The sequence below is a fragment of the Macaca fascicularis genome, chromosome 3 (genome assembly GCF_037993035.2).
Source record: "Macaca fascicularis isolate 582-1 chromosome 3, T2T-MFA8v1.1".
Classification (NCBI taxonomy): Eukaryota; Metazoa; Chordata; class Mammalia; order Primates; family Cercopithecidae; genus Macaca; species Macaca fascicularis.
The window spans coordinates 122,510,319-122,534,665 of record NC_088377.1 but is presented as its reverse complement, the minus strand read 5'-3'; the positions used below and the strand labels follow the sequence as shown (position 1 = coordinate 122,534,665).

Genomic DNA, 24,347 nt, shown 5'->3' with positions numbered 1-24,347 from the left:
CCTCTCTCAGGATCTGGTGACATTTACTTTCTTTCATCCCTCATATTTCTGTGCTTGTTCCTGAGCAGGACCTTTGCACCTGTGATTTCCACTACCTGTAATGCCCTTACCCAGCTACCTAACTCCTTTTCATCATTCATCATTCATTCACCATTTCCCCAGGGAAGCTTCCCCTGGTTTCCTTAGTTCGGCCTAATTTTCCTATTAGAGCTCTCATATGTTGTGTACGTTCTCTTTCTAGGATCTATCCACCGGCATCTCACACTCATTTTTGTGTGACTTTTCAGTTTAATGTCTGCCTTACCCTCAATCTCCCCACTAAGATATAAACTAGGATATAAGACAGGGACTGTATCTTTTTTTTGGCTCACTTGTGTATTATAGCCTGGAAACTTGTGGTTGCTACACACACACACACACACACACACACACACACTCATTAGTGAATGAATAACAGTAAAAGCAATGGAATATATCACAAAGAAAAATACTGGTATATTTAATTACATTAAGACTATATTCTTCTCTGCACTAAATAAGAGTACATAGCACATAATGAACAAGTGATAAACTTGGAGATACAGTCATAATATACAGACAAAAAAGATTATATCCTCAGTAGAGTTCTTACCACATCAATAATAAAAATACTGATAATGCCTAATAGGAATTGGCAAAAACAAAATAAAAAACTCCAGAAAATCCCATAAAGAAAAAGGGTTCTGACAGCTTCTCACTGTAAATATTGGAACCCCAAATCAAACTAACCTAAACAGTAAGGAAATAATATATTTTTGCATGTAACCAGAAAGTCAGGTTGACTTCTCTGAGGATCACAAGATAACACCCAGCAGCATGTGGGGACAATATGCTTTCCTGTTCACATTCATCAGAGGAGAAATAGGATCTCTCTCTTTTTTTTTTTTTCTTGGCTTACTGCAACCTCCACCTCCTTGGTTCAAGCGATTCTCCTGCCTCAGCCTCCCGAGTAGCTGGAACTACAGGCATCTGCCACCACGCTCGGCTAATTTTTGTATTTTCGGTAGAGACAGCGTTTCACCATGTTGGCCAGGCTGGTCTCGAGCTCCTGACCTCAAATGATCCAACCACCTCAGCCTCCCAAAGTGCTGGGATTACAGGTGTGAGCCACCACGCCCGGCCTTAGAATCTGTTTTCTAGCAACGAAATACAAGTGCTGCTTCTCAGCCTTATTGACTCAGATTAGGACCAACCTGGATTAAATCTCCTGTCAGAGGAATGCCATGTTTTGATTTTGAACCTTTCACTAGCAAAAGAGATTGGATTACTATGCTTGGTTCAATAGTAATCAGGACTCATTTCTAGAGCTGGGGTCAATTCCAGAAACTACATGGTTGTTGAGGAGTGAAACACAATGTCCACTGTAATTGGCCATAACCACAGGAAAGAAATGGTCAACTTTCGGAGTGAGGGATATAGAAGAAAATAAAGACAGCTGTGAGGCATCATTTTTCAACTCAAATTTAAAGCTGGCTTTTAAAAATTACACCATTCACTGAAAATGGATTATAAATTGGTTTAACTTTTCTGGAGGGAAATTTGGCAATATATGAAACACCTTTAGAACATTTATGACAAATTTTGGAAAGTATACATATGTGTAGAAATACGAAGGAAACACAAACGTTCATGTGGCTGCCACTGAGTGGTAAGTTTATAGATGATTTTTATTTTCTTTTATTTTCTAATATTTTCCATAGTTTTTAAAAACAGGCCTAATTACATTTATTTAAACACAAAGAACGTGAAGTAACCTGTTATTTCAGAACATGGACAAATTCCAGTCAAAAATATCCGCTAGAAGCTTGAGAGGTGGGAAAAGTAGTTTGGGGGATTTATTTGCTCTCTCAAGGTGATGAAAAGAAAAATACCGAATCAAAGAGTCTGAGTAATGGAACTCTCTGCTTCTGGGGTTCTAGTGCAGCCCCATTGGCCTGGAATTCAGGAAAAAAAAGATACAAGGCATAAAATCCCACAGAAAGTTACATAGTTGCAACAGGACATTTAGCATTTATTGCTTGTTCTTCTAATTAAACCTCTAATTCAACTCACTAGGCCCTTGCCTGCTAGCTTTAGTGAGTAAAGTTGAGGCCCTATGACTGGACTTAGCTTGATTTAATGTCATGTTCGTTGAGGAGAATGGTTGGACATTTTTTAAAAAAACATGAGCATAGGAAATATCTGAAGTCACTTTTTTTTTTTTTTTTTGAGACGGAGTCTCGCTCTGTCGCCCAGGCTGGAGTGCAGTGGCCAGATCTCAGCTCACTGCAAGCTCCGCCTCCCGGGTTCACGCCATTCTCCTGCCTCAGCCTCCCGAGTAGCTGGGACTACAGGCGCCCGCCACCTCGCCCGGCTAGTTTTTTGTATTTTTTTTAGTAGAGACGGGGTTTCACCGTGTTAGCCAGGATGGTCTCGATCTCCTGACCTCGTGATCCGCCCGTCTTGGCCTCCCAAAGTGCTGGGATTACAGGCTTGAGCCACCGCGCCCGGCTTTTAACACTAGTCTGAACATGTAGGATAAAGGAATGTGTGTTACTGAACTGGGATTGCCAATAGATATTTAACCCAATGTGATTTGGTGATGATGTTCTTTCTTCAGATTTAATTTCATAATTTCCTCACTTAGACCACTCCGTCAGTTCTCTTTCTGCCTTAACTGGTTCCTCTAAGTAACATGGGATAAGTCACTCAACTTCTGCTGTATCCTTTCAAAAATAGGCCTTTGTCACGGAATTTCCTCTCTCTAAACATCTCTAAAGTTCTGTTGGTGTGAAGAATTAGTAAGTCTCTTCTGGTTATATGAATTTAAGAAAACATTTAGGTTAATGAGGGAATATTGAATTTTAATGGTCCTTCCTTAAAAGGCTTTACAACAGATTTTTTAGCTAGATGAGGTGGGAATATATATGCTAGCACCAGATTCCACTTATCAATCATCCAGCAGTTACAGCAAGCCAGGAGCTCTGCCTGTGCCTGAGTTGGCCATGAATAGACAAGTGAGGACTGCAGAAGCAGGAAATATGGGGTTAGGTTGATTTCCCTCTATTAGCAGCAGCTTAAACCGGCATGCTGGGCAGCACTGTCTCCTATTGGCTACAGCTGCTGAGAGCAGCAGGATGAGGGTTGACCCATATCTGTCAGGTGTAGGTCAAACCCTGAATTTGTTTGTTGCAAACTTCAGTCTTCTAGAACGCCAAGTTTCACTTGTGCTCAACCACATACAATATTTTTATCAGGATCTGTGATATCCTCCACCTGCGAAGAGCTTGCATCTGTGGGTTTCCCTCTCTGGATTCTTTTGCTTTCTTTCTCGCTGCCTCTCCCTCCTGTCACCCTCTTGCCATTTTTGTCCCCTGCTTCCGTGTCATCCTCTGGCTGAGAAGGGTTGAGATGGTCACAGCTGTGCTCCTTCTAGTAATCACAGTAACACCAGCCCTTCTCTGCCTGCCCCAGTTTCCATCTGACCAAGCTATGCCCGTTCCTTTCAGTTGCAGTTATTGCCCCAGGTTGGCACAGCCTGTGCACATATGTGCTCTTCTGGGCCACCATGGGTTTCAGAATGTGTCAGTTGCTAATTACAACTGCAGCTGTGGACAGAAATACAGCACACATTCAAAATATGGGTCCTCAAGTTCCTACACAGTAAATGTTTCTTGATAGTTTTAAGGCCATTTTTTTTTCTTTTTTTGTAAAGATAGACTTTAAGTATTTAGACATGTATTTTTCTAGATGAGAGAATAAACGACTTGAATTTTCATTTAGTCAGCCACCATCTGTGACAAAGGTCCTTTCCCTCTGCCTTTGGTCTCAATCAATATATGTATGTTGTTTTGGGACTTCATTGGTATTATGTTTGTATTTATTTACACTGACGTCACAATGCGAAACTTATCGTAGTCAGTTCTGCCTTCATGCTAAAGCATCAGTACACTGTGGGCTTCCACTTACAATGCAGAAACTGCATTCCATGACCCGTTATCATTTCTTCAATGAGGACTTGTAGTAATAGTAAAGAAGCCCAAATGATGGAAAAATTATTCTAGCACCTCAGGTCCCCAAGCATACAAACTACATCACAGTAATTTGAGATGGAGAAGACCTATTAAGTCATCCCACTGATTCTCTGAGGACCTGTGGTGTTTTTTCCCTCTCCGACATGCCGATCTACTTTTTAATGCCTTTTCCAATTGTAAATGGCGCAAGTGATGGGGTTTCCACCCTTCCCAAGGGATGATGCCGTACAGCCTATGATAGATCCCTCCATTAGGGCATGTGATTCGTTCAGCTGCCTAAATCATCTTTGTTTTGACTTTCATTTCCATCACTCTTCCTGCTGTCCCCTTGGACACTAAATAATTTCTCTCTGTGCCCGCTATTTACACCCTTCAAGTACTTGTGACCGATGAGCCAGTCCCGTTAGAGCCACGTGGTAATGCTGGGAGACTTGTCTCTTTCGTCTTCCCTCTGAAGGCAGTCCCTTCAGACTTATAAATCATATTTGTTGCTCTTCAATGAATGCCCATCAGTTTCTTAATAATTTGCCTCATTTCTTTGTTACTGACGCTGCTCAGGAAAATCCCCTTTGTCTCCGTTGCTGCAAAACAAGAAGATGATGGTAGTAGAATCTCTGCTAACAGAAAATAGAGCGGAGCTTTTCAGCTACCAGGTATCTTCCTACTGAGGACAATAGAATCATCTAATCAGTTATCTTTAACTCTCTTACTTGGGGTGCACAATTGCTATGTTAACAGGTGTTAGGTGTGCATGTGGAGACAGGGATAGTTCATCTATATTTTATCTGGCCAGCCTTTGTTGTGGTGTATTTAGTTAATGCCCATTAGCTGTTTAAGTCATATTTCCCCACCAACCTCAATTCCCAGTTGGAAAAGCTTCCTTGAACTCCCTCAAGAGAATGCTAACCTCCTCCTTTCCATTAATACGCCCATGTTTACTGATACTAAATTGTGTGACATCAGCATCTTTGTCAGAGGAGGAATTCCTTTGTTATGAGAGAGGCAGAGTGTGCCCTTTACCTTGAATGAACATGATTGGTACTGCAAACCAGGATATTCTGGCAGTGGGTTTTGTAATTCCAGGGTCAATAGTGTTCAGCCTGTCCCGTCTGTACCCCTCTCCAGAGCCTACTCCCTGGCTACTCTGTGTGCTTGTACACCATCTAAAGTACTGACTTTAATAAGGTCTGGCCTACTGTGCTCATTGTTCATATTTATGCAATAATAATAATACCAACATAGTGCTTCACAAACTGTTTTTGTCTAACTGCATCATCCCATTTAGTAGTCACAACCATCCTGTGAGGAAGGAATTATCATCTTTCTTTCACCAGGGAGGATACTGAGACTTAGAGAGGCTCTATTGCCCCAAATTTCACAAACATTCAGTAAATTCTCCTTTGGAGTCCCTCTTGTCATCTCTCTGAAATCACTGGAGAACATGCTTTGTGAGCAGTATGTGAAGAGGCACTAACTGCATATAAGTTCCTAAAGTCACTGAAATGATGGCCATGGCATAATGTTTATCTGTGTTCTCCTTCTGGCAAAAATAGAGTAGCTAGACATCATCCACAGTTTTATATGAATCCTATTAACAGTAGGATAATTCAGTTGTTATTCGATGACAGAAAGAGTATATAAAAATTTATATGACATAGCTTGCTATCTCTTCCTAAACAATAATGTAATATTATTAGGCATGGACTAAAAGTGAGCTTATCTATTCAAATGCCAATTCAGACCCTAAGGGTATCTGTTTTTCCTGCAAAGCTGATGAGATTATACACCTAAGATGAAAGAAGAAAGCTATATTTCAATAAATGTTAATAACATGATTTGAAGAAGAACTGAAAAATACTGACTTTTATTTATGAATAATATAAAAAGCAGAAATATAATTTTCTACAAATACATGGTGGTAAAGAAGGCACAGCATCCTAAAATCGTGTTAATAGCTAAACAAAAGACATTTTATTTATTCTACAACTGATTTTCAAAGAGGCTTACCAATATTTTAAATTTGGCATAAATGTGGTTATGGTAGGAGAAAAGCCTGTACTAAAAGGGTTTTATCCTTTAACAAACTAAAGTGACATCAAATAAATAAATGACTCTTCAGCTCCAGCATTCTGAAAAAAACCCAGGTCAAGAAAATTATGCATTTTGTTGTTACCTGTACCAGTAGCCCATTCCTTTTTATTGCTGAGTAGTATTTTATTGTATGGATAGTACACAATTTGTTTATACATTCACATGTTGATGGACATTTGGCTTCTTTCCAGTTCTGGGGTATTATAAATAAAACTGTTACATATATTTGTATGCAAAACAAAGAAGAAAAAGAAAATTACGCATTTAAGTGAATTGCCCTCTTCTGTGGCCTGGCCAGAGAAGGCAAATTGCAAGTGTATGCATATATTGTCAACACATAGAAATGTGTAGAAGTCACCATGTCTATCAATAGGGAGGGAAGATTATTTCTTCTACATTAGCTTGTGGGCCCCCACTGTCTCATGTAGGGCTAACTCTAAATTGGGCTTTGTGGCTGGACTGGATGGTGCCTGTAACTTTGTAGGAAAAAAATTAAGCCAATGCATCTTTGAAGATACATCCTTAACTATGCCAGCTGTACTTTACAGTACCCACTGTTTAACTGTGAAAAAAAAGGGGGGAAGGGGAAATGCTATCATACTTATTGCTTTTTAAAATTACTGCAAATGCAATACATGCTTACTATGGCAAAATTTAGAAACACAGATGAGGAAAAAACAAACTCAGATACTTTCCATTCCAAAATAACAACTTGTGACACACCCTTCCAAGCCTTATCTACATACCTGTATATGATGTGTGTGTGTGCATATATATTCATCTTTTTAAAACAATAAGTTTTGGGTTTAAATCTGCCATAGTACTAACTAATTGACTACTTTGTTCCTTTAACTTAAGCTCTCTGAAGCCCTTATTGAAGAACTGATGCTGTTTTGGGCTGATATAAATAGGGTGACAAAAATGCTTTAGTTATGTTTTAAAAAATACATTTACTTTACATGAATCTTATGAGGTTATAGATCTTTTAAAAGTACAAGACCTTTTACAGTCAAACCATGGATAAATATAATGCCTGGAAAACGTATTGTATCTGTTATTATGGACATTATTAAGGTAAATGAATCTTTTCCAGGGGTTGCCGTGTATCATTGAATTCTAGCACAATACAAAGGGATTTTTTTCTTGGCACCACTTAAAATAATGGCACAATTTATGATGGTATCTTAGATTTGATGAAGTATTTAATCAAATCATGAGGTATTGGATGAACTGTCTTCAATAGGGACATCATAGATGTTTTAATATTTGTGAATTATCTTAGGATAAGCTGGAAAATGCTAAAGAAACATTCATGAGAATGTCTGGTCTTGTTAGCAAAAAGGAAAAGCATTGTCAGGAGGAACTTTAAGCTTTAAGTGGTGCCAAGAAAAACGACGCTGCCAATTAAACAACAACAAGCCATTCATTTAAAATTTTATCCAAATTTCAGGGCCGGGTGCAATGGCTCACACCTGTAATCCCAGCACTTTGGGAGGCCGAGGTGGGTGGATCACCTAAGGTCAGGAGTTCGAGACCACCCTGGCCGACATGGTAAAACCCTGTCTCTACTAAAAATACAAAAATTAGGTTGGCGTGGTGGCAGGGGCCTGTAATCCCAGCTACTGGAGAGGCTGAGGCAGAAGAATCGCTTGAATCGGGGAGGTGGAGGTTGCAATGAGCCGAGATTGTGCCATTGCACTCTAGCCTGGGTAACAAGTGTGAAACTCCATCTCAAAAATAAATAAAATAAAATAAAATTTTATCCACATTTCAGAGATGTTAAAATGTAAAAAGTTTCTTATAATAAATAAACCATGGCATTTATTTAACACCTACACATTTCATAGACAGTATTCAGTCATATACCATGAACAGATTTTTAGTACCCACTACATAATAGGTTATGAACAGAGAAGTTCCAAATTAGAATGGCTATCTTTGACATTTAATTCATTTATTTATTTTTGGATTGAAATAAGAACAAAAATGTTCATATTTTAACATTTATGTTTCTATAGAGAATATTCTGTTTCCATACCTTACATTGCAGTCTCTAAGTGGGAGCAGAAGCCTTCCATGTGATCTTGAGTGTCTTTATCTCCTTGTAATTTGTCCTCAGAGATAACAAAATTCTCAGTTAGACTGCCCTTTTACCTTAAGAAGCATGACTCAGTTCTTTCCTTGCATCTTCAGGCTGCCAGTTAGTGACTTAATTCAGTTTTAATAAATTCATCAGGCTTGGAAAATGCAGATTCATTCCAATTTATGTGTATTATATCTTTTGCTGGGCCAGTCTAATCACCAGATTTTACAGATGAAGAATGTGAAACTCAAGCCAGTTAACTGATTCGTCCCTAATCATTGAGAAGGGGTTTTTTCCCTGTCACAGATAGTCTGTCCAACACAAAGTCCTGTTCTCTTGAAGCCTCCCTTAGTCTTAACAGATCCAAATATGTTCTTTCAGTTGCCTGAGAAATCCATTTTCTTCTAAATTTTCTGAAATCAAAATTCATCCTCTTTTTAACATTCTGCCCTGTATTGGCAGATCCTGTCTAGTTTCCAAATTTGCAGTCATACATTTTTCCCTAGGGAAGAGAAATAGATATCCCCTATTTATCCACAAGAGTAATATATACATACAACCACTACTTCGTCAAATATAAATTAGCTGTAAGTGGGAGAAGGTAAGGGAACAAACTTTCATAGACTCCCATCCTTTCCCCCTTTGAATTTTTACCTTGAATTATCTTGCTTTCTTGCTTTAAAATGGATTATCTGTAAAGCATGTGATAGAAACAGAAAGAAACATAAAATAAATGTTTAAAATGTGAAATTTTCATTAAGTTAAAGAATCACACTGAGCCTATGCAAGAAAGTATGGGACCCTATCATCATTGGTGGAATCAGTTTATCCAGCTGTGTCCTAAATGATTATGGTTTATTGAGCCACCTCTGAGCACCTCCCCGTCTTCCCCAGTGTCCTGCTTCCTTGGGCCAAAAATAAACCTGTTAGCTGGAAAACAAGCTAGATGAGTGTATTAGTCCATTCTTGCATTGCTATAAAGAACCAAAGACTGGGTAATTTATAAAGAAAAGAGGTTTAATTGGCTCACAGTTTCACAGGCTATACGGAGCATGATGCTGGCATCTGCTCAACTTCTGGAGAGGCCTCAGGAAACTTACAGTCATGGCAGAAAGCAAAGGGCAAACAAGCACTTCACATGGCCAGAGCAGAAGGAAGAGAGATATAGTGGGGAGATGCCACACACCTTTTTTTTTTTTTCGAGATGGAGTTTTGCTCTTGTCGCCCAAGCTGAAGTGCAATGGTGCAATCCTGGCTCACTGCAACCTCTGCCTCCTGGATTTAAGAGATTCTCCTGTCTCAGCCTTCTGAGTAGCTGGGCAAGGCTTGACATAACCCAGAACAATATTGAGGTCAGGTGCTGTGGCTCATGACTGTAATCCCAACACTTTGGAAGGCTGAGGCAGACAGATCACTTGAGCTAAGGAGTTTGAGACCAGCCTGGGCAACATAGTAAAACCCCATCTCTACCAAAAATACAAAAAATTAGCCAAGTGTGGTGGTGTGCATCTGTGGTCCCAGCTACTAGGGAGGCTGAGATGGGAGGATCACCTGAGCCTGGGAGGCAGAAATGGCAGAGAGCAAAGATCATGCCAATGCATTTCAGCCTAGGTGACAGAGTGAGACTGTCTCAAAAAAATAGAAAATAAAATATATTGAGACAAGTCTGTGGTGTGTGTGTGTGCCCAAATGGACAATGATATTTGCAAAGAACTTAGATGTGCTTTTTCTTTGTATTATAGTAAAGGACATAGCTAAATTCAAAGCTGCTTTTAATCACAAATAAAACTAAAAATTATCTCCAGAGAGACAAATATAATAAATAATTACATTAAAATAAAAATTCAAATAACATTGTAATTACAAAGTTCTAACATTTTATTGATATTGCAAACATTTTTGGTAATATAAACAGAAAAAATGATTTTAAAAATTGAATTATATTATGACTTCATTTCCTGTTTTCATTACTCATTAAAACCTTGATAAGTATGGAGAATGAAATGAGCTATAGAATTACGATGTGTCAAAGTTTCCTTTAGATGCCATCTACATTAACTGCAAGACTATTTTAAAACTAAGTATGTGTGCCAGGTGGCTGATAGGAAATTCTTAGATCGACAACCATTTTTTTGCAGAATTTTCCTGTTCTTTAGCTAACAATAAGAACATAACTAACAAGATAACATTTATTGAGTGCTTACTATATTCTAGGCACTGAGCTAGGCCTAGCTTTAGAAGTATGATTTTATTTACATCTTAAGCTGTAAGAACCCCATGAGCTAGGTATGATTATTACCTTCATTTTATACACATAGTATCATGTGCTTAGCTGTGTGTCTTCTGTGTGCCTTCTGAGTAGAGGGTTTTAGGCAAGGGCTAAAAGAATTCTGATAGTTATATATGATAGTTTAGCATAATAAGAAATTATGGCCAGATGCAGTGGCTCACACCTGTAATCCCAGCACTTTCGGAGGTTTAGACAGGCGGATTGCTTGAGGTCAGGAGTTCAAGGCCAGCTTGGGCAACATGGCAAAACCCCATCTCTACAAAAAACACAAAAGTTAGCCAGGTGTTGTTGTGCATGCCTGTTGTCCCAGCTACTCAGGTGGCTGAGGTGAGAGGTCACGTGAGCCTGGGAGACAGAGGTTGCAATGAGCCATGATTGTGACACTGCACTCCAGCCTGGGCAACAGAGTGAGACTCTATCTCAAAAAAAAGAAAGAAATTATATGAAGAGCTGATTTTATTTCCAGTGTTGGACAGAGTGACAGTTTGCTGCTAACAATGGGCTCTATGCTATTTAATAAATTCTTCCTCACCCTATACAAAATTCCATTCCTAATACAATGTTATTCTATTCTAAATTTTAAAACCTTTGCAGAAAATCATTTTACGTGTGTGTGTGGTATGTGCAAAGCATTCTTTCTAATAATATATGTAGGACATGTTCAGTTTAGAAAAATGTAAAGAAGACCAGAGATGAAAATAAAAGTCATCCTTTATCCCATTAACCACAGGGAACTACTATTAATGTTTTGGCATATGTTCTCTCAGTTGTTTTTATATATGCATATGTAAATACATATTTAAATTCAATTAGAAACATACTTTACAGTTGAGTTTGGTTTTTCTGGTTTTTTAAATTCACTTGATAATATGTCATCGACATTTTCTTATGTCATTAAAATTTCTTCCACATAATTCTAACAATAACACAAAATTTCATTATATGGATATACTCTAATTTATTAGACTAATTTCTCAATGTTGGATATTTAAGTAGGCGGAGGAAACTTTAAATATAAATAGCTAAAGTCTTACTCATGCTATAGGCCTCAGATCTTTAATGATTAAAAAAATGTGCCCAGTAAAAGCCTTGGACTAAAGCTCTATTGATCTGAATTTTAATCTAAAATTGCAGGGCTGAAGGTGGCCTCAGAGGAATATAGTCCATTTTTCTATTTTCAGACAGGACTGTATCACTATCCTAGATATATGTCTCTAGAAACTATTCTTGAATTTAATGATAGCAGAAAGTTTCATAACACTGCCCAATGTAGCATTACAGTGAGTTGGTCCTGTAGCACAGACTCTGGAAGTAAACAGACCCTAAGACCAAATACGAGGTAAAGGACTTTGACCTTTGACTTTAACCTTGACTTTTCTACCTCCTCATTCTTGGTTTCTATCAGTCTTGCAGGGTATCTGTGAAGATTCCATGAGATAGTATACATAGAGTGCATAGCAGTGTGAATGCTGAACATATGCTTTTATTTACCCTGTTCCTCTTAAATCTTTAACTAATTTCCTTACATTCTTTCTATGATGAAAAATCCCCAAACACCAATATCTATGGCACTAAATATACCTGAAGGCCATGACTAACCCCTCCTTGAACTTCTTCTGCAAACTAAATAAAGCTAAATCATTTGACTTTTTCTAGAGTCTACATCCATAATTCTTTATTAAATGTAAGACCATCCTAAATTGTGGGACCCCAAATTAGGCAGGATTTATTATAATTGCTCTGGGTGGTGATAGAGATTGTGGTGTAAGGTGTAAGAGTACACCTTATTTATTGTTATGTTGACGCCACTATAGCAAGAACTTGCTGGATTCTTATTTTAATTTCTTTCTTTCTCTCTTTTTCTTTCTTTCTTTCTCCTTTCCTTTCCTTCTTTTCTTTTAATTTTTTTTTTTTTTTTTTTTTTTTTACAGACATGGGATCTCACTCAGGCTGGAGTGCAGTGGCACTATCATAGCTCACTGCAGCCTCAAACTCCTGGACTCAAGTGATGATTCTGCCTCAGGCTCCCAAATAGCTGGGACTATAGCCATGCACCACTACGCTTGGTAAATTTTTAAATTTTTTTTTTAGAGATGGGGTCTTATTATGTTGCCCAGGCTGGTCTCAAACTTCTTGTCTCAAGCAATCCCTCCTGCCTCAGCCTCCCAAGCTGTTGGGATTACAAGTGTGAGCCACAATGCTTGGCTTGAATTCTTAAAAAGAACTTATGATGTAATTAACTCGGGTTGTACTTGTAGCCCATCATGACAAGGATGACTGCTTTTCTGTGCTGCACTTATTTCTTGGTTCTGATTCTTTATCTTACTTAGAAGCAGCTCCTTCATTGTTTCAAGTTGGTTTCATTAATTTGAGTCAGTTTTACTCCTATGGGGTTATCTACATACTCTTTCTTTTTTGTTACTTGTTTTGTTAATTTTGATTACATTTAGAGGCAAATGAATTTATGTGCACTTCCTCAGATCACGGTGAAACCATGACACATCTATGTGGTAAAGTATAGCTATGACATAGAAATAAAGGGTACCTCTTTTTAAGCAGTTTTCTCTTAATGTAAGTCCAATAGTGCTGAAATTGTCTTCAGACTTACAAGTTTGAGTATATTTTAGTATGTCATCTGTGTGGATTATGAATTTGTAGGCTTTGGGTCTGAAACCTGTAATTATCAATGTTTGAAAGACATCTGTGAAGGTGAGGATATGGAGACAATTAGCCAAACGTTAGATATATAATTACCACACCCTGCCTCCCTATCAGGAACTCTGGATATTTAAAACAAATTAGGACCTTTACACAGGCCCTTCTCTTATCAGGGTGCGTCATCGGGTTGCCCTGAATGTAGGTAATCAATCTCTTAGGCAGTAAGTGTCCTCTCTTGCATATACTATTAGCTCACAGGTCTTTCAAAGACCAAGGTGGAAAAGATCCATGCCTCTCAATTACATCCCTGGCTCTTGCTACAGAGGCAATTTTTATAGTGAAGAAAAAACACTGGGGAAAAAAGTCACCCAATTTTTATAGTGAAGGAATCAGAAGACCTGACTTCTACTTGTAGTCTCTCATGTGCTATCTGTGACCCCAGCCAAGGTTGTGGGCCTCCATTTCCCCATCTGCCAAATGGAGACAGCATACATGTTCTAACGTCACAGAATTGTTGCCGTGATACAAAAAAGTCATAGATCTGAAAGTGCATATAAAAATTCTGTGAAGTTTCTATAAAGTAGGGAAAAAATCATGCAGAGTCACATCATTTCCTTGGAATTTTGAACATTTGTTTCTCTTCCCATCTATGGCTAAGTACTACATATATATGTTTTTGATATTTATGAAACCATTGAGTACATAGTTACACTATGAATAGTTATGACTGGAAAGTATTGATAAAAATGACAAAATTCCTTGTTATTGATAATTAGTAAAGGAACTAATCCTTTCAAGGGTAAAGGTACTTAGACTTGGCTCACAGCACTTATGCTCTAACTGATTTTCTTTAAAGCAAACTCCTGAAGAGTTTTCTAAGCACAAGTGAAGTGAGATTGGACCCTGAGTACAGAAAGTGGGCAGCTAAAGCTTCTTTCCTCAATAACAAGTTTAAGTGCCTTATTTATTTTTGTATTATTAAGTGACACTTGTAAAAATACTTTGTTGAGTAATGGTGCTGTGGCAAAACTAAAGTTTATTTAGGACACTGCTCCGCCCAAGGTGAGCAATTAAAGCAGGTATGTAAACCTACTCCCCTGGGCTCCTCCACGCAACCTCTTGAGTAGTGCTAGAAATGAAAAAGGGTGTGGGGCAAGGCACATGGCATGGCTGGGGGTGAGAAGAAGTTGGAAGGGCAAGAGGAGACCCCATGAAAGAATGAAAAAAGTGTGAAGGTTGATAGGGAATCTCTAACTAAAAATGGATTCTAACTGATGACTGATATCACCATGTCAAGTTAATACAAATTTAGGTGGCATAAGATTGATTAAAAAACAAACAACAAAAAAATTCTTTTTCCCGCACGGTATAATAATAGCCATCTTATTTTAAATGTAGCCAGGAAGGGTTGTGTTTGTTCGTGTGATCAGGTTTCCTCACTTCCCACACCTGGGGAAGTATCAGCTAATATTGGTTTAGCACTAATTTATACCTGATGGTCAGGATCAACTAGAATGGAGAAAAACTGGTACAAATTAGAGGGGCTCTGTGGTCCCAGAAAGCAGTCCCACAATGGGCTGCGACTATTGTGTATCAATACAAATCAGTTTTTCTAGGAGGAAATGGAAAGAAATTTTTCAAGGACCCGAATCTATTCTCAGCTGCTGTACTGCTAGTGTGCTCAAGATTTTATTTAAAAATCTTAGATTTTACTATGTTTAGTTTATTAATCTGAGAGTTAAGCAACTAGAAGCAGAACAGGCTTTAAAATATCTGACTCATTATTATAAATAATAACTCTTAGCCAGTCAGGTCCATTTCCCTTTTCCTCAGTGAAATTTGCTATAATTAAAAAAATCTATAACCCAGTCTCATATTTTCAAATACCATTGTAGATTATTTGGAACCATAGAATTAGATACAAATCATGTAAAATGAATAGACCTCTTAGATATTTTTTTTTTAAAAAATTCTACAGGTAGAATTTTAAAAGCTGTTTTCTTTTGGTAATTTCCATGAATTGATGTCAGGTATCAATGTTTCTATGTATTTGGCTGAAAATGGAGATAATATTTTGGTCCTGCAATTATACTTGGTAAACTTTTATTTATTTCGAATCTACTGTTTTGCAAATTTGCCTGATCATAAAGATCACCTGAGAAACTTGTTAAAAATTATACAATCCTAACCCTCCAATCAGCAGACTAGCTGAATTAGACTCTCCAGGAAAGGGGACTGAAATCTGTGTTTTTAGCAAGGGACCCAGATATGCCTGATAGTCTCACATGTTTGGAAAACACAGTTTTGTTTCCTTGTCATATTCCTCATGACGCCAGAGCTCTTCAACCCTATATTCGCTTCTGACTATCTTACTCTTCACTGATTGTACTGTTTTCTACTCCACCCTTCCTGTATTAATTTGTTTTGTGCTGCTGTAACAGAATACCACGGTCTGGGCAATTTATAATGATACCACACACTGGGTAATTTATAATGAACAGAAACTTACTGGCTCACAGTTCTGGAGGCTGTGAAGTCCACTATCAAGGTGCCAGCAGTTGGTGAGGTTCTTCTTGTGGCATCATCCCATGGCAGAAGGTGTCACATGCTGGAAGAGCAAAAAGAGAGAGAGAGATAGAATGAATAAAAGGGGTGAACCCACTCCCATGATAATGGCAATAATCCATTCATAAGGGCAGAGTCCTTATTACCTAATCACCACTTAAATGTGCCACCTCTTAATACTATTACAATGGCAATTAAATTTCAACATGAGGGGGTGGGGGCAGAAAGAAGGAAAAAAAATTCAACATGAGTTTTGGAAAGGACGAACATTCAAACCATAGCACCATCAAAGAAGTAAGGCACACTTAATCAGCCACTATGGCCTTTTGTAGCAGTGAGTGTCTGCTATGGTGGTAGTGGAAAGCAAGTCTTGGGCAGGGAGGTAAGGGATGGAATGAAGGGTTGGAAGTATGGTTCAGAAAAGTCTTTCAAGAGATTCTGATCTTCTCCTTGACAATTGGTTTGTAGATGACTTTGCTACCTTCTGAAGTGGCCACACTCAACCTCCCTTTGCTCTATCCAAAACTTTGTCTTACTTTTGACCTCTTATCCTCCTTCCTTCCTGTAGTAGAAGGGGAAACATTGTGCCTTTTTGTCAATGTTGTGCTCTTGATCAAATCCTCTAATGCTAATAGAAACTAAATCTATTAATCTTCTTCCCCATTCAAACACTTCTTGATTTTTTTCTCCTTTGGCTTCTTTGGCTTATGGGTATATCAAGACATTTTTTTCTCTTTTCTTTTTTTTTTTTTGAGACAAAATTTCACTCTTGTTGCCCAGGCTGGAGTGCAATGGCATGATCTTGGCTAACCGCAATCTCCGCCTCCTGGGTTCAAGCAATTCTCCTGACTCAGCCTCCCGAGTAACTGGGATTACAGGCATGCGCCACCACGCCTGGCTAATTTTGTATTTTTAGTAGAGATGGGGTTTCTCCATGTTGGTCAGGCTGGTCTTGAACTCCCAACCTCAGATGATCTGCCCGCCTTGGCCTCCCAAAGTGCTGGGATTACAGGCGTGAGCCCCGCGCCTGGCCTCTCTTTTCTTTTAAACCAAACTAACATGTACTTTCTTTGGTTCTGCTGAACCCCAAGATCCCATTTTATATCATGCCTTATTTTAACTGTTAAACTTCTTAAAAGGAATATTCTGCATTGATGCATCTACCTTCTTACCCATCTTGTTAACTTAGTTGTAACCTGGCTTCAATTGGGCCATATTTTATGAACACTATTGGCTTGAAGATGATCAGTGATGAGATCCAGTGCTTTTTGCTTAGCTCTTAAACTGCTTTCCCATTCAACAGCATGTGACATTACTGACCACCTTATCCTTTCCAAAGCTGCATCAATTAGTGGTCATTTGATATAAGAGCAGAAACCTACTCAAATTATTGAAATGACAAAAGGGATCTGAGTATAAGACTATAGGAAACTCCAGTGAGCTGAGATCCGGCCACTGCACTCCAGCCTGGGCGACAGAGCGAGACTCCATCTCAAAAAAAAAAAAAAAAAAGACTATAGGAAACTCTCCAGAGAAAGTATAGTAGGACTGTACAAGGACTGGAATAATGAACGATGAAGCCATCAGCAACAAGTAAAGTTATAACAAGTAATTATTGAACACGTGGTATATCCTAGGAACTCCATAGGTGTTAAGTGATCAAGCAGTGAACAGAAGAGACAAACAAGGTCGCTACCTCCAGAGACTTTACAATCTAGTAGGAAAGACTTGCCATTAGGAGGTAAACAAATGTCTATTGACAACTTTTAATGAGCAAAATAGATGGAAAAAAACTGACTTAATGATAGATTATTATAGGTTATTAGTGATGGGTGAGGACTCAGGAAGGACATTCTAAGACGTGGCATTTCAAGGGAATTGAGGAGCAGGGAGGTAGAAGAAGTGATTTAGGCAGAGGATACACCTGTATGCAGGCCAGGCAGGAGTGTTTCAGGGGAAGTGAAAGGAGGCATTGTGGTTGGAACTGAAAAGGGGAGGAGGAGAGTAGAGCAAAAGTAGTCAGGTATTTTAAGGACTTTGGATTTCATTGCAACGTTATTGGAAGACACTGAACCCCTTTTTCTTTTCTTTTTTTTTTTTTTTGAGACGGAGTCTTACTCTGTTGCCAGGCTGGAGGGAAGTGGCACGATCTCGGCTCACTGCAACCTCCACCTCCCTGATTCAAGTGATTCTCCTGCCTCAGCCTCCCGAGTAGCTAGACTACAGGCACGTGCCACCATGCCCAGCTAATGTTTGTATTTTTAGTATTGACGGGGTTTCACCATGTTGACCAGGATGGTCTTGATCTCTTGACCTCGTGATCCACCTGCCTTGGCCTCCCAAAGTGTTGGGATTACAGGCATGAGCCACCGCATCCGGCCGACACTGAACATTTTTAAGCAGGAAACGTGGCTCAACATATTTCCAAGTTTACCCTGACTGATAAGTAGAAACTAAATGAAAGAAGGCAAGAGTAGAAGCTGGGAGACAAGTTGAGTAGCTGCAGCAATAGATTAGGTAAGAGATGACAGTAGTTTGACTTAATGTAACAGCAGAAGAGATGGAGAGAAGTGGATGGATTAGACATCTATTTATTAAGAACAAATGAGAGGACTAGCTGATGGGTTGGAGGGGTGATGGTGGAGAGAAAAATGAGAAATCAAAAGTATTGTCTAGGTTTCTTGTTTGGAATAACTGGATAGATGGTGAAACCATTTACTGAAATGGGGGAAAAATGGGGACAATTTTCTCAGAGGTTAAGAGAAAGCAGGAATATGGAAATTAAGATTTTAGTTCCATTTTAGACACATTCACTTCAAGTATTCATGGGGACTTGACATATCAAACAGACAACTAGATATACAAATATGAATCTTGGAGAGTTTCATTTAGGAGTTGCCAGCATTTTGTAGTATTTAAAGCCATGGGAATGTCTAAGATTACCAAGAAGATGAGTTTACAGAGAAGCAAGCAGAGAATAGAGCCCAATTTTTAGAGGGGACTAGAGGAGGAAGAACCTGAAGAGCACTGAGCAGTAGTGGTTAGAGAAGTAGGAAAGAGAACAGGTGAGTACAGTGTCCTAGACTCCTATAGAAGATTTTTTTTTTTTAAAGAACTGAGCCTGACCAGCTATGTGGAAAACTGCTAAAAGCTGGAATAGGAAGAGGTCCCAGAAATATCCACTGGGTCTGGCAGTATGGAGGCAGTTGATGTTGATTAGCAGTTTTCAGTGGCATGAAGCCAGATTGGAATAGACTAAATAGGAAAATAGTAGATTAATAGGATTAAATAGGAAATCAGAAGTAACATGTAGACATCTCTGTCAAGAAGTGTTGCTGGGACAAGATCAAAGAATTTGGACCGTAGATGGAAAGGGATGGCAGAAGAATCTTTGTTTTGCCTTTTAAAATAAATGTTGGCATAACAGCATGTTCAAACATTACCGGGAAAAATCAATAATTTGATGATGAAGAAGATGGAGATAATAACTGCAGAAATGAAGTCCCTGAGAGACAAGAGGGACAGAATTTAAATCAGAAGTGGAGAAGATGGCTTTCGATAGGAAAGGAGAACATGTATTACCTGTACAGAAAGGAAAAAGAAATGGATCCAAATGTTGAAAAAATCATAGATTTGATGGTGGGACTATAGTGGAGATGTATCAGCAGGAATGGGGCTGGAGTTGGGGTGGTTTTGGAGGATTGAATAAAATGCATAAGAAACAAAATAATCATCATGGGAAAGTGAACTTCCTCTCAGACTGTCTCCCTCTTTCTGGTCACCTGGTCTGATTTCTCCTTCTTTCTGTAACTCACTTCATTCTTTTCTCTCAGAAAGCAGGTTTCCTCTGCTTCTGTGTTCCCGTGACAGAAAATGGCCACTCCATGCACAAGTCTTTATAGAAAAACATTTTATTTCTTCATTTCAAATTCCCAAAGGAGAAAATTTAATTGGCCCAGCTTTAGTCAGTTGTTGAACTCAGGTGAAATCAACCATGGCCAGAGGATTTGGTACATACATAGCTGTCAGGCCCAAACCCTCTATGTGTTGGGGGAGGATTGGTTCTCAGAGAAGAGGGATATTAGTTTGTCAGATGCCCCATGAAGCATCTACCAAACTTATTTTCTGAGACTCTGAACTCCGTTTTGTTAAGGAGTACTTCTGCCCTGCCTTCTTTTCTAGTATTGTTTTCTTTCGTTTTTTTTTTTTTTTTTTTTTTTTTTTTTTTTTTACTTTTCCTTCCATGACTCATGTATAAATTTTCACAATTCTGTTTTTCACCCTCTTTTTATTTCTATGCTTTTCTCCTTTGCCAAGTTCGTTTGTGATCATGGCTTCAACTACCACATGGACATGGATAGCCCCCAAATCTATATCTCTTGTTTTCTCAATTTCACTGTCATTTAACAGCTGTCTCCATTTGAATATTCTCTGGTTATTTTACTTATAGCTGAACTCATTATCTTTTCACCAAACCTCCTCCTTCCCTTAGCTGCCCTGTTTGTGTTAAAGCCATGACTGTCTTCTCAGGCATCCAAGCTTGAATCTTCACAACTGTCTGGGGTTCTCCTTTCAAAGTCCACATGATCATCAGCTGAGAAGGAACATGACTTTCACCTTATTTCCCTCTCCATGTCCTTTGTCATTCCCCTAACTCATGTCACCTAAACTAATGTGGAGTATTCTCTAAACCTTCTACATCATCTTCCAACCATCAATCTCTAATTCATGTTGTAAGCAATTCTTGAATTAATCTTCATAAAGCACAGCTCCACTCATGTTCTCTTCACCCATTCAAGAATCTTCAACAGCTCTTCACTGCATATCCAATAAAGTGCAAGCCTTACCTGGCAACCAAGGGCCTCCATGACCTGTCATCAACAAGCCAAGACTTATCTTCCATTAACCATCAGCCAAAGACAGACTGTCCAATCATCTTCTGCCTGGTTTTATGCATTCCTACCTACATGACTTCTTCATACTCTTCTTCCTGAAGCCTTTTCTCAAGTGAGCTTTCCCTTCCCTCACTTCCATAATACTCTATTTACATCTTTTTTTATGCAAGGCAAATCTGTAGATATGGCTTTCGCTTTGTTGGCATATCTTTTTACTCCTATTTACCAAAGTGTGAGAACAGGTAAACCCAACAGAGTGTAAAACAGTGTCTGACACTTCACAAACATTCAATAAGTAACCTGATAAGGAGTTGCTATGGCTTGATGCTAGTATTGTTGCTACTAAGCCCCCAATTAGGCTTATTAGGGGCATTAATATGGACCTTTTCAATAAGATGCTGAGTAGGGCACTCTGAAAATTGTGTTTCAAAAAGTTTAAAATAAGAAAAATAAACTTCTCTAGTCCAGCACTGCTGATGAATTGATGGCACCCTAACAACAGTCCCTCAACACACTTACTCATGTGGCAAAAAATAAGATTTGGCCACATAGGAAGACACTTATGACATACTTTAATGACTTGAAACTCTCATTAAAAAATAACATTATGATAATCAAACATATTCCCTTCATAGGATTACTATTGCTTTCATGTATTATGAACACTCTGTTTGGGACTAAAACAAATAGAATGTCACAGCATGGAAAGAGAATATTTATAGTTCTTTGGCCCCCAAGTTTTACCTGTGAATGTGCTGACTTTATACAATATAGTATTTTAGTTAAATGGTGAGAGTATTATGCAGCAGCTTAAGATGCATAGGAGGTGCCACTGGCATCATAGTTGGCAATTGGAGCTGCTGTGGAGATGAAAACTGAAAAACCAGGGGTTTTCATTACTGTTTTCTATTTTTAAGAAATAACTGTACACTTATTCTTGATGACCTTGCAGTTAAAAATAAAATATCTATTACTATTGCTTCTTCTGAACTTCTTTTAGAAACAAAGTTTTCATTATTTACATATAATAGTCTTGCCTACTTAATTATCATTTATTTTCAGTTCCTTTACATAGGCCTCTTGAGAATAGCTCTTCTTAATAGTGAGCTAGAACTAAATACCAATCAGCAGATGTCACTCCTTAAGTGATCCTCTTCAGTTTGTTTATTTCAGTTATCCTTTTTTTCAACTGCCTTTTCTCCATTGCCAATTCTATTTTCCTTTTTCTTGGAGATAGGTTCCCACTCTGTCACCCAGGCTGGAGTGCAGTGGCGTGATCATAGCTCACTGTAACCTCAAACTACTGGGCTCAAGCAGTCCTCTGCCTCAGCCTTGCCAGTAGTTGGGACTACACCTGGCCCCCATTTTCCATTTCAACCTCTGATGAGCCTCCAGGAGCCAGTAGGTCTAACAACCATAATACAAGGTATTCTGTCTTTTTGAATGGCAGCTTCAATACAAATATCTGTGTGGTTTACAGTAACCACATCAGATATTTTTCTACTCTGCAACTGTGCTTTTGTAGCAGAGATACACCTGTTACATTTTTTTTTTCCCTGAGGAAAAGCACAAGTTTTAGTTCATAAGACAAACACTGGCTAAAATTTGCCACTCTTAACAACATTAAACAAATATTTATTGATCATCTATCATATACTAAGCACTGTTGTGGAGATTCAGCAGTTACAAAACTGATAAAAAGTCTTCAAGGCTGTTCTATTCTAGACAGACAAAGCAAAAAATAATTATAATATATTATGGTTTGGATGCTGATAAGTACTCCGGAAAAAGAGTAGGATAAAGAGCAGGAAAAGCCTAGGGGAGCTTACAATTTTTAAAACAGTGTTCAGGAAAGCTCTCATCATGAAGGTGGTGACATTTGAGTAAAGACCTGATGGAAATGAGTCAGCAAGCCGTGTGGATATCTGGACAAGAACCTTTCAGGCAGAGGGAACACCTTGTGCGAAGGTGCACGTAGGCTGTCACAAGCATTGAGGAGTTTAATTTAAGCATCTGCCAGGGACGAAAATTCAGTCAAGGCTTTTTTGTGGTTGTTGCTATTAGGAATCAATCTACAAGAGAGTTTAATCAGCTTAAGATGAACATCAGTGCAGATCTGTTTAGTGTTCTCTCCCAGCCATGACCTCATTGCAAATACTGACAGCCTGGACTGCCTCTCAGATTTGGATGGGCCTTGGATGCTCAGCCAGGCAAACCCAGATGGAGCTAGAAGTGGAGGGTTTTGGTAGCTCTGTGGGCTCTGTGGCTTCTTCGTCTTATGATCTCTCCACATGGGGCTGCATATAAATCATATGTAACCAATGATTCCAAGTTTTAATTTAACCTAAAATGTAGTCTATTACCATATTTGCACTAAGAAGTAAATATAACAGGATTCTATCTCAGATTAGCTAATGGTAGATCCTTGTCCCACAGATAGCCACGGCATGGGGCTACTGAAACCGAAGTATTTCTCATGCCACCAAATTGTGCCTTCAATTTTGTCTTCTTTACACAGGACAACATAGTAAGAGGTCAATGTTAACCTTAAGCCTTACATAGGATTTTCAGAGATTGTTACACTTACATTCAACCAGTATGGAAAATTGGCACTAGGCCTAACTACCCCATAGCTAGCAAAATAGCATAACAATGCTCTTCTAGCCTAGCAATCCACATCTCATTCTAGGGGGTTTCCAATTTACTAAGAACATTTTCCTAAAGCTTCTATATATCCTTGGAGCTTACTATCATTCTCAATAAGAATAAAGTATTATCAAGAACCCAACAAATGGACATTTGAAAGCAGGCACTGAGTTTAATTTATTTTAGGCCACCTTTGATTTGTTTGAAGCCTATATTCCTTAAATATGAAGATCGGTACTTACTTCATGAGAATAAAGGTTTAAGAGACAACTAAGGTTTCTACAGCAAAGAGAAGTGACTGAACTTCTAGATTGGTCATAATGACTTACCAGTAACTGATAATAGTGTTTTAAGATCATACTAATTCTGTTTCTCTGTGTGGATTATTTAGATTTGCTTTAGATGTCTAAGTCAGCTGTGGTAGATTTGAAGAAACACAGAAAGTCCTTAAAATATGACTAGATATGTTGTTTTAGATCCAAATTAGATCCAATTGATCATTGTGATTGTGACCGAGTATAAATTTAGAATTATTGTAACCTAATATGTTGAGGTCGTTCCATAAATATATTTAGGAGTAGCTAGAGATGACATTTCTATAATGCAACTATGCTGTAATCAAAGCAACAACTCAGAAATTTACCTGCATGTAAAATAAAAACCTTAATTTTTTTTTTTTTTTTTTTTTGAGACAGAGTGTCATTCTGTCACCCAAGGTGGAGTGCAGTGGTGTGATCAAGACTCACTGCAGCTTTGATCTCCTGACCTTTTGGGCTCAGGTGATCCTCCTACCTCAGCCTCTCTAACTGCGCCCGGCTAGTATTCTTGTATTTTTAGTAGAGTGGGGTTTTGCCATGTTGCCCAAGCTGGTTTCAAACTCCTGAGCTCAAGTGATCCCCTGCCCCTGGCCTCCCAAGGTGCTGGGATTACAGGCATGAGTCACCACACCTGGCCAGCTTTACATATTTTTAATGTCAGATTTTTTGTTCTTGCTATTCTAAAAAAGTCACTGAAAAGAAATCATTTATCATTCTTTTTACACACAATATAATGCAGTTTTTAAATTA

The 24,347-nt window shown here is 38.5% G+C and overlaps 2 protein-coding genes across 3 annotated transcripts in view; one reads left to right on the top strand and one right to left on the bottom strand.

Annotated features, from left to right (window-relative positions):
* UMAD1 (UBAP1-MVB12-associated (UMA) domain containing 1) overlaps nucleotides 1-12,587 on the top strand; it is a 311,931-nt gene extending 299,344 nt beyond the window's left edge. For both annotated transcript variants that reach the window (XM_074035453.1, XM_074035454.1), the window contains one exon: nucleotides 12,448-12,587. In XM_074035453.1, coding sequence (XP_073891554.1) covers nucleotides 12,448-12,525 — 78 coding nt within the window. In that variant the 3' untranslated portion in view covers nucleotides 12,526-12,587. The remainder of the gene's footprint in view (nucleotides 1-12,447) is intronic.
* Nucleotides 1-24,347, bottom strand: part of LOC102132884 (uncharacterized) — an 82,542-nt gene that overhangs the window by 56,000 nt on the left and 2,195 nt on the right. Inside the window, exon 3 of the mRNA XM_074036526.1 lies at nucleotides 15,684-15,782. The gene's annotated coding sequence lies outside the window, so the exon portion shown is untranslated. The remainder of the gene's footprint in view (nucleotides 1-15,683; nucleotides 15,783-24,347) is intronic.